The sequence below is a fragment of the Aotus nancymaae genome, unplaced genomic scaffold (genome assembly GCF_030222135.1).
Source record: "Aotus nancymaae isolate 86718 unplaced genomic scaffold, 86718_ANA_hifiasm-v0.15.2.pri h1tg000067l, whole genome shotgun sequence".
In the NCBI taxonomy this organism is placed as follows: Eukaryota; Metazoa; Chordata; class Mammalia; order Primates; family Aotidae; genus Aotus; species Aotus nancymaae.
In genome coordinates this window covers 40,462,670-40,471,014 of record NW_026988482.1, presented here as the reverse complement: position 1 = coordinate 40,471,014, position 8,345 = coordinate 40,462,670, and the positions used below count along the sequence as shown (strand labels likewise).

Sequence of the window (8,345 nt, the reverse complement as noted above, 5' to 3'; positions counted from 1 at the left end):
GAGGCGGCTCGCGCCCTGGGGCGGGTCTCAGGGGTTTCAGTGGGACCTGCGGCGGGGGACGGCGGACCCGCTGGGCTGGGTGACCGACAGCCTGGCCAGCCACTGGCCGAGGGCGGTTAGGAGGCTTAGGGCCGGCGCGAGTGCGTGCGCCTGTGCGTGAGTGTGAGCGCCTGGGTGAGTGTGGCAGTCTCCCCAACCCCCACCTGTTTGAAATGGTTTTCAAATGCCAAAGCCAGATTGCTCGGTTTCAAAAGTTGCTAACAGTTGGAGGAAAACACGTGCGCGGCCCCCCTGGCCCAAAGGAATCCGCGGAGTCCAGGGCACTGAAAGAAAAGGAGGAGGGAGGAGAGGGGTTCAGGAAAAGTGAGGGGGAATTGGCTGCTCCTGGCCGGTAGGTTTTAGGACCCATCGGGAAGCACGTTGGAATCTCTCCCTCGGAGGAGGAGGGGAGGGGTGGGCCGGCCGGCTGGCGGCCGCGGGGCGCATGCGCGCGCGTCTCCTGTCGCCGGCCGCTGCGCTCCGCGGCGCGGAATAGAATGAACTGTAACAAAACAAGCCGAGCCTTTGTATCTGCTTAAAGGGGCCGCGGGCACTTACCTCCCGACCCGCTACCCCCGGCCCCGCCACCGCGTCTCCACGGCTCCGGGCAACTGGCTGGAAGGGCTTCCTCCACCCTCAGGAACAGCCCGCCGGCGAGGAGAGAAGAGCCGGGCGGGAGGCAAAGAGGAGGCACCGCATTTGTAAAAGGCAAGAGAGAAAGGAAGGAAGAAAAAAAAAAATAACCCGAGCGGCGCAGAGTGGACTCTGGTCCGGGAGAGCACGGGCGGGCGCCGGAACGTGGACCCGGAGGCACCGGAATGCAAACAAAGCTCGCGGGCGCCGGTGCGGGGCTCGCGGGGAAGCCCAGAAAGTTTGTTTTATGATGGCTTGAGTGCGCGAGCGTGTGCAGGGGAGCGAGGCTGCCAAGTTTTTCTCTCCTGTTTTGTGATTTGGGGAGAGATGTTTCTCCCATGAACCAGCGGAGGCTTCGGGGCTCGTGCTGTGGGGGGCACCTGTCTGTCGTTTTATTTTCTTTTTTTGGAGGAGGGGTGTAACTCATCATGTCCAAAGTGATCCAGAAGAAGAACCACTGGACTAGCAGGGTTCACGAATGCACCGTGAAGCGGGGACCCCAGGGCGAGCTGGGGGTGACGGTGCTGGGAGGCGCGGAGCACGGGGAGTTTCCCTACGTCGGAGCGGTGGCAGCGGCCGAGGCGGCGGGGCTTCCCGGCGGCGGCGAGGGCCCGAGGCTGGGCGAAGGGGAGCTGCTTCTGGAGGTGCAGGGGGTCCGGGTGTCCGGCTTGCCCCGCTATGACGTGCTGGGGGTCATCGACAGCTGCAAGGAGGCCGTCACCTTCAAAGCCGTCAGACAAGGTAAGGCGGGGCGCGCCTTTGGGGGGCGCCCGTAGGAAAGGACGGCGGTCTGTGGGCTGCCCCTCATCCTCGATTTCCCGCTTTTCTCCTCAGAGCGCAGCGAAGAGAAGTTGAGGCCGTGCGCCCTGTGGTGGCGGTGAAATACACAAAGTTGTTGCGAGGTTGTGGGTTGTTTGCCCACCTGCGTTTGGAAGAGGGGGCTGGGTTTGCGCAAGGTAGGGGTGGGGGAGGGGGGGTCGGGGTGAGGGGGGGGCGGACGTTTCCCAGGCCTGGCTGGCCAACCTGTTATCTTCGCCACCAAGTGCAACGCAGTCTCGCCTGCACCCGAGGGAGAGTTGGGGAACTGAGTCAGAGGCACGGTGGACGCTGTCCTGGCTCCGGGAGGGATGCAGTTGGCGTTCTTTGGCCGCGAGTCAGTTTCCATACTTGGTGAGTTGGTATACAGAAAGAGAGGGTCTGCAGTTTATTGGACCTCCCCCATCAGAAAATCTGCTGCACCCCGCGACCCCTCCAGGTGAGCTAGGACACGACTGCCTGGTGATTCCTGAGCCCGCCGCCAGAAGAGCCTGCATTCACCCCTCAGCGGGATGACGCATGTGTCTCCACCGTGTGGCCCAGCCTTAGGCATGGGAGGGGGGAGGGGGTGTTTGCTTTGAGCTCGAATCGGGTCCGAGTTTACCCTGCCACCGCCGCCACCATCGTCATTATCGATGTGATAATGAAGCTACTATTCATTGTTAGTTTACTACATGCCCGGCTCTGTGTAAAATACTTTACTTTTACTATCTCACTCGGATTCACAACAGTTCTAAGAACGAGTGGTTCTTATATACCCCATTTAGAGATAAGGAAACTGGGATTGACATTGGTTAAGTGACTTGCGTAAGGTCACACAGTTGCCAAAAGCTAGGGGTTGAACCCTTGTTGCAGAGCCTTAAGTACGGAGAAGGAAGGAGTCGGGGGATGACCCTACAGGACTGGAGAGGCTGATTCTTGAGGAGGGAATGGAAGCAAATTCCTCTCTCAGAAATCTGTAGAGGAGGGGTGGCCTTTTAAAAGATGCATTTGGTGGTTGCTGGTGATGGTAGGTCCCTTACCTCTCACCTTGGTACAGACGAGTGGCTGTCCTCATATCAACCCGGTGGAGAACAACCGAGGTCCTTAAAGGGGTCCCTTGTGCAACCAAGTGCCATGAAGCAGGTTCTCCCCAGGGAAAGCACCAAAGGAAGTGGTGAAGTTGAATGGGATGAAAAGTTCCCATTTGTTTCCATAAGAACAGGCAGTAGCTGGAGGCATGTGTCAAAGGAAGGGCTGGGCAAAGGCAAGCTGTTCCTCTCTTGGAAACAGGCATGTTCCAGATGAAATTGAGGAGGGGGCAGGGGTACTAGACTGGCCTTTTAGCAGCTTTGGGAGCTGAGGAAGCTGACAATTGGCTATGGAAAGCTCCTTGCATTTATGACTTCATTCTCCACCTGGATACCTCCTCCAAGAAGCCCTCCAGCATCCTGCTAGGATGAACAAATTCCTCCTCCTTTGGGTCCCTTTAATGTCTACCTCGTGGTTTTTTACTTACTCTGAACTATGAGTTAGGTCCTCATTTCCATACAAGGTAGTGAGCTCATTAGAGGGAGAGATTGTGCCTCATTCCTGGCGTATCTCTCCAGGCTTTGCGTGAGGTTCAAAACGTTGCCTGACCTAACAATGTGTCTTCTTAACACTGACTTTCTTGTGGGTATTACATAAGCTAACACGTGGAAAGTGTGCCCAACAGTGCCTGTACATAGTGAGTGCTCCATAAAGATTAGCTATTTATGTTTGAATTGATTTTGAGCAGCTATTTATTTCTGAAACTAGTTTTTAGTGTCAGGAACCTGGATAATTATGACTTGATAGAGCTATAGAGAAAATACTGTGTGAAGGCATTTGATGGGAGCAGCTGCAGGTGTCACTTCAGGACCATTTTGGAGAAAGGGTAGAGGAAGGACAGGGAAGGGTACCTGCCCAACTAGTCGGTTGTCTAGCAGTGTCTAATGAGTCCTGAATAGGGGCTGGTTTGCAGTGTTTGTAGAGTGCAAGATGCTGCATGGCCACCAGTTGGCAAAAAGCTGGGAGGCATTGTCCCAGGGCTGTCTCATCATGGAGTTTAGGAAGGCTTGGTGAGATAATCAAGTGGGTTTGGAATCAGACAGCTCTGAGTTGCAAGGAAACTGTAGTGTCTCCAAGTTTGTAGCTCTTGTCACCCAGTGTGTACAGATTGTTCACAGCAGGAGCGAAATGTGTGTGTGTATGTATATATGTATGTATGTGAATCTACTTGTAATGGGATAGAAATATGATACTGATTGGGAAACCTGAATGGCCTGGAATTCATTACTATCTGAAAGTGACAATTTCTTTTTTTTTTGAGACAGAGTTTTGCTCTGTCACCCAGGCTGGAGGGCAATGGCATGATCTCAGCTCACTGCAACCTCCCCCATCCTGGGTTCAAGCGATTCTCCTGCCTCAGCCTCCCAAGTAGCTGGGATTACAGGGGTCGCCACCACGCCCAGCTAATTTTGTATGTTTAGTAGAGATAGGGTTTCACCATGTTGAGCAAGCTGATCTTGAATTCCTGACCTCAGGTGATCCATCCACCTCGGCCTCCCAAAGTGCTGGGATTACAGGCGTGAGCTACTGCGCCTGGCCCTCAAAGTGACTATTTCATGTAATAATTACACCGGTACAGTTGGATCTTCTGACATCTTCATTACCAGTAAAGATGGGCCCTAGCAACTGTTTCACCAGTTTTCTGTTCCCTCTTCCATGTTGAGAATATGATTTAAACTGTATGACAGAATTGCTCTTAATGTGTCTTCATTACATTTTAAAATCGTATCAGGTAGACTCATACGTGGTATATGTAAAGAAAAATGTTACTTTTGTGTTGTTTGCATCCCAACTTAGTCACTCCCAGGGACATGGGTCACTCTGGTTACTGACTGTATAGTGGGAGAAAATTCTGCTGTTTCTACTTCATGGCAGTTCTCTGGAAAGATACATGGACCAAAGCTGTCTGTGGCAGGACTGGATTGTGCAGGAATCAGTGGATCTGCCAGGTTGGAGTTGGTTCATTTTAAATGGAGAAGACAGTCCTTTGTCATAAAATGACTTTACAAAATTATACATAATTATGTATGTGTATTCAGGTATCATTTACCTATAGTAAAGTACATAGATCTTAGGTATATAATTTGATGAGTTTTAAGAAATGTATGCACTCATATTAATCACTCAAGATAGAGAATATTTTTATCACCCCAGAAATTTTTTTCATGCTCCTGTCCAGTTAATTCCTCTTCCCCCTGCACCATAGGTTTACCCTAGAATACTTTTGTCTTAAACTTCATAAAAATGAACTAATGCAGTATGTACTCTTATGTGTTTGGCTTTTCTATCTCCAATATGAAATTTTGGAGATTTCATATTGGTGCACGTATACTTCATTTGGCTCTTTTTTTATTGTTTAGTAATACTGCATTGTATACTTGTACCAGTTTATCCTTTTGCTTGTTGATGGACGTTTGGAGTGTTTGCCATTTTTGACTATGACAATCAAAGCTGCTATTATTAATGTTTTAGTTGCTCTACATCTTTGCCAATCTTTGATTTTGTTTGTCTTTTGAATTTTAGCCATTCTAGTATATGCATGGGAAAAATGTAATTAAGGAAACTTTGATATAGGATATAGGATGCTGCTAGTATTATTAAGGTTTTGCCTTAGAATTACCAGGCGCTAGGCGAAGCTGATGCTTTATGGGTATTCTCTTTTTTAGTCCTTACAGTTGGACTCAGATATTAAAAGCTGAGGTTCAGAGAATTTGGATAACTTTTCCAAGGGTCATACCACAGTGGTAGAAGTAGAGCTAGAACTCAGCTGTGTCTGATTCCAAAGCCAGTACTCCTAATTCCTGGGACAGTGGGGTCTCCAAGTGAGGTTCTCAGATCACTGGCATTAGTATCACCTGGGAACTTGTTAGAAATGCAGATTCCTGGGTCTCACCTTAGTTCTACCAATTCAGAAGCTTTGCAGGGGATGGGGTGGTGTGGGGTAGCATCCATGGTTTGTTTTAATAAGCCCTCAAGGGATACTGCTGCTCACTCAGTTTTAAGAACCACTGTACTAGGGTATAGACCCAAATTGAGAAGATGACATCAGATGAGGCCAGTGAACTGGGTTCTAGAATAAGCTTGCCGTCAGTCCAGTCACATTCTTAGAGCCTAAATTTCTCTATGCCAAAAATAAGTGGGTGTGCCTCTTCAGCTTATTTGCGCTCGTGAAATCCTCTGTTTCCATGAATCACCCAGACTCCAAAGGTTTACAATGATATGATTGTAGTTTCCCAAAGTGGTATATTACAGGTGAATTTTATGGTTTTTTTCAAATTACCCAGGAACTGTAACTATCCCTCTGCTTTTGTGTGTGTGCGCGTGTCAGTATGGAGATAATAAAAGAATTACGATTTCAAAGCCAAACCAAACCACCACCAGACCCTTCCCCTCACTGTAATGAGGGAAATTGTCACCACATATGGTTGACTATAGTTCATTGTGTGGTTTTTCATTTCGTTTTGGTGTTGTTTGTTTTGATTCCTTGGAATTTATGGCAGTAACTCACATTTTAAAACAGGGCCTTGTCTTTCAGAGTTGCTTGGTTTCCCATGAATCTCTGGGCTTGCTTCTTTCTCTTCAGTGACGTCCTTCTGGTGTGCTGCTAAGTGCTTAACAACCAGTTCTGGTAGTGTAGACCCTGATCTATAGCATAGCTGGAGTTAGGAAGAGACACATACACTTGCTTTTCCCAAGACAATGTGAGCTGGCCCTAGCACACCACTGACCGAGTATAAGGTAGTGCCCTTGTGGTGGCTCACACCTGTAATCCTAGCACCTTGGGAGGCCAAGGTGAGTGCTTCATTTGAGCTCAGGAGTATAAGACCAGCCTGGGCAACATGGTGAAGTCTCTACCAAAAATACATAAACTAGCTGGGCATGGTGGCGAACTTTCCTAGTCCCAGCCGCTCAGGAGGCATAGGTGAGAGAATCGCTTGAGACCAGGAGGCAGAGGTTGCAGTGAGCCAAGATCGTATCACTGTAGTCCAGCCTGCGTGACAGAGTGAGACCTTCATCTCCCTGCCACAAAAAAAAAAGACAGCTCCCTGAGTAAAATACCATTCCCTCACTCTGTTTGGTACCTTCATAGCCTCGACACAATGTCATATTATCTTCTTTTTTTTTTTTTTTGACAAGAGTCTCGCTGTGTCACCCAGGCTGGAGTGCAGTGGTACGATCTCGGCTCACTGCAACTTTTGCCTCCCGGGTTCAAGCGATTCTGGTGCTTCAGCCTCCTGAATAGCTGGGATTATAGGCGTGTACACCACGCCCAGCTAATTTTTTGTTTTTTTAATAGAGGCAGGGTTTCATCATGTTGCCCAGGCTGGTCTCCCAAGCTCAGGCAATCCGCCTGCCTTGGCCTCCCAAAGTGCTAGGATTATAGGTGTGAGCCACCGTGCCAGGGCCCTGTTTCTTTATTGTCTGTTTCCCCTCCCGTGGGAATAGAAGTTCCATGAAAACAAGAAGCTTACCTCTCTTGTTCACCCCTGTATTTCTCAGTGCCTAAAAAAGACCCAGGAAATAATAGGTGTTCACTAAAATTGGCTGAATGCGTGAATGAATTTTCCATTGTTTCAGGAGATAAGTGCAACTAGGCCACCTACAACATCTTTCCTCCCTTTCTCTTGATTTGTCTTTTACTTCTTGTTTAGGATCTGAAGGTCTTCACTTTCTTGTAACCAGCTCTTCCGATTAGCTGGCTTTCTGTGTCTAATAATTTATACTGGGCTATAAATGACTGACAAGGATTAATGAATCCTATTCAAGTATTTCTGCCTGTTGAATCTAACAAGTTTAACAAGTGAGCCTCTAAACGTGAAATTTCAGATGTTCAGCAGGTAGGATGATGAGGTTTTTTTTTTTTTTTTTTTTTTCGATGTGGGACCCGTGTCATCATCCCTAAAACGACGCCTTCACTCTGTTTTCTTGCAGCATTGTCCCTGTGTATTATTTTTTTGGGCAACAGCAAATGAGATCTTTGCTACAGAACACTGTCCAATTTTAGCCCTCTCACTCTTAAATTGTACTTGATGTTTATGTCTTTTTTTTTTAACGTAAACTTTCAAAAATCAATCTGTTTTTGTTCTTAGGGCTGAAAGACCACTCTCAGAGGGATATTTTTAGGTTACACTGTGGAACACTGCACAGCTTTTACAAAAAATGAAGCAAGGACAGACAGCCCAACTTGCCCATTGTTTCTAGTGGCCACCCCTTGTCATTGGCTATGTTATTTAAAAATAGATTGACTTGACCTTCTGTGGCAATGGCATACAGTTGGCTCACCGTGTTCCTTGGCATTCATTATCCAGCTGGTTTTAGATGGTAGAATTGATGATATCCACCTAGGGGAATTAAGTGGTTTATAAGAGAAAACATTCTGACATCTCCTTACCACAAGGGTTTACATGAAGGATGTTGCTTTGTAAACGATGGTTATTTAATGCAAAACACCACTTTCTGGTGTTAGTGGCCCTTTTGTTGAGTTTGTATATACATGTAACAGGATATACTGATTTTGTATATACTGAGAATCAAGGCTGTCAAATTCATTAAGGGCTGACATTCACATTCTAAAAAAGTAGGTTACTGCATGCCTGACTGTCTTTATGCAGCTCATATGTGAGATTTATAACCTTGAAAAATCCCTAGTACACACTGGCGCATTGCTAGACTGCACCCCTATAGAGGTTGGCATCGATGTAGTATTTCTTATGAATTCATTTTGTTGTTTCCACGGATGTCAAGGATGGAACTATCATATTGGCTCTGCTTTCTAGTAAAGTGTC

The 8,345-nt window shown here is 47.7% G+C and overlaps 1 protein-coding gene across 14 annotated transcripts in view; it reads left to right on the top strand.

The window, feature by feature from the left end:
• The first annotated feature begins 484 nt into the window (after positions 1-484).
• MAGI1 (membrane associated guanylate kinase, WW and PDZ domain containing 1) overlaps positions 485-8,345 on the top strand; it is a 677,859-nt gene continuing 669,998 nt past the window's right edge. For 8 of the 14 annotated variants that reach the window (XM_012469458.2, XM_012469472.2, XM_012469429.2 and 5 more), the window contains exon 1: positions 485-1,413. In XM_012469458.2, coding sequence (XP_012324881.1) covers positions 1,101-1,413 — 313 coding nt within the window. In that variant the 5' untranslated portion in view covers positions 485-1,100. Of the gene's footprint in view, positions 1,414-1,784; positions 1,843-8,345 lie in introns of those variants that run through there. The other 6 variants (XM_064367315.1, XM_064367313.1, XM_012469455.2 and 3 more) reach the window with 4 other exon arrangements.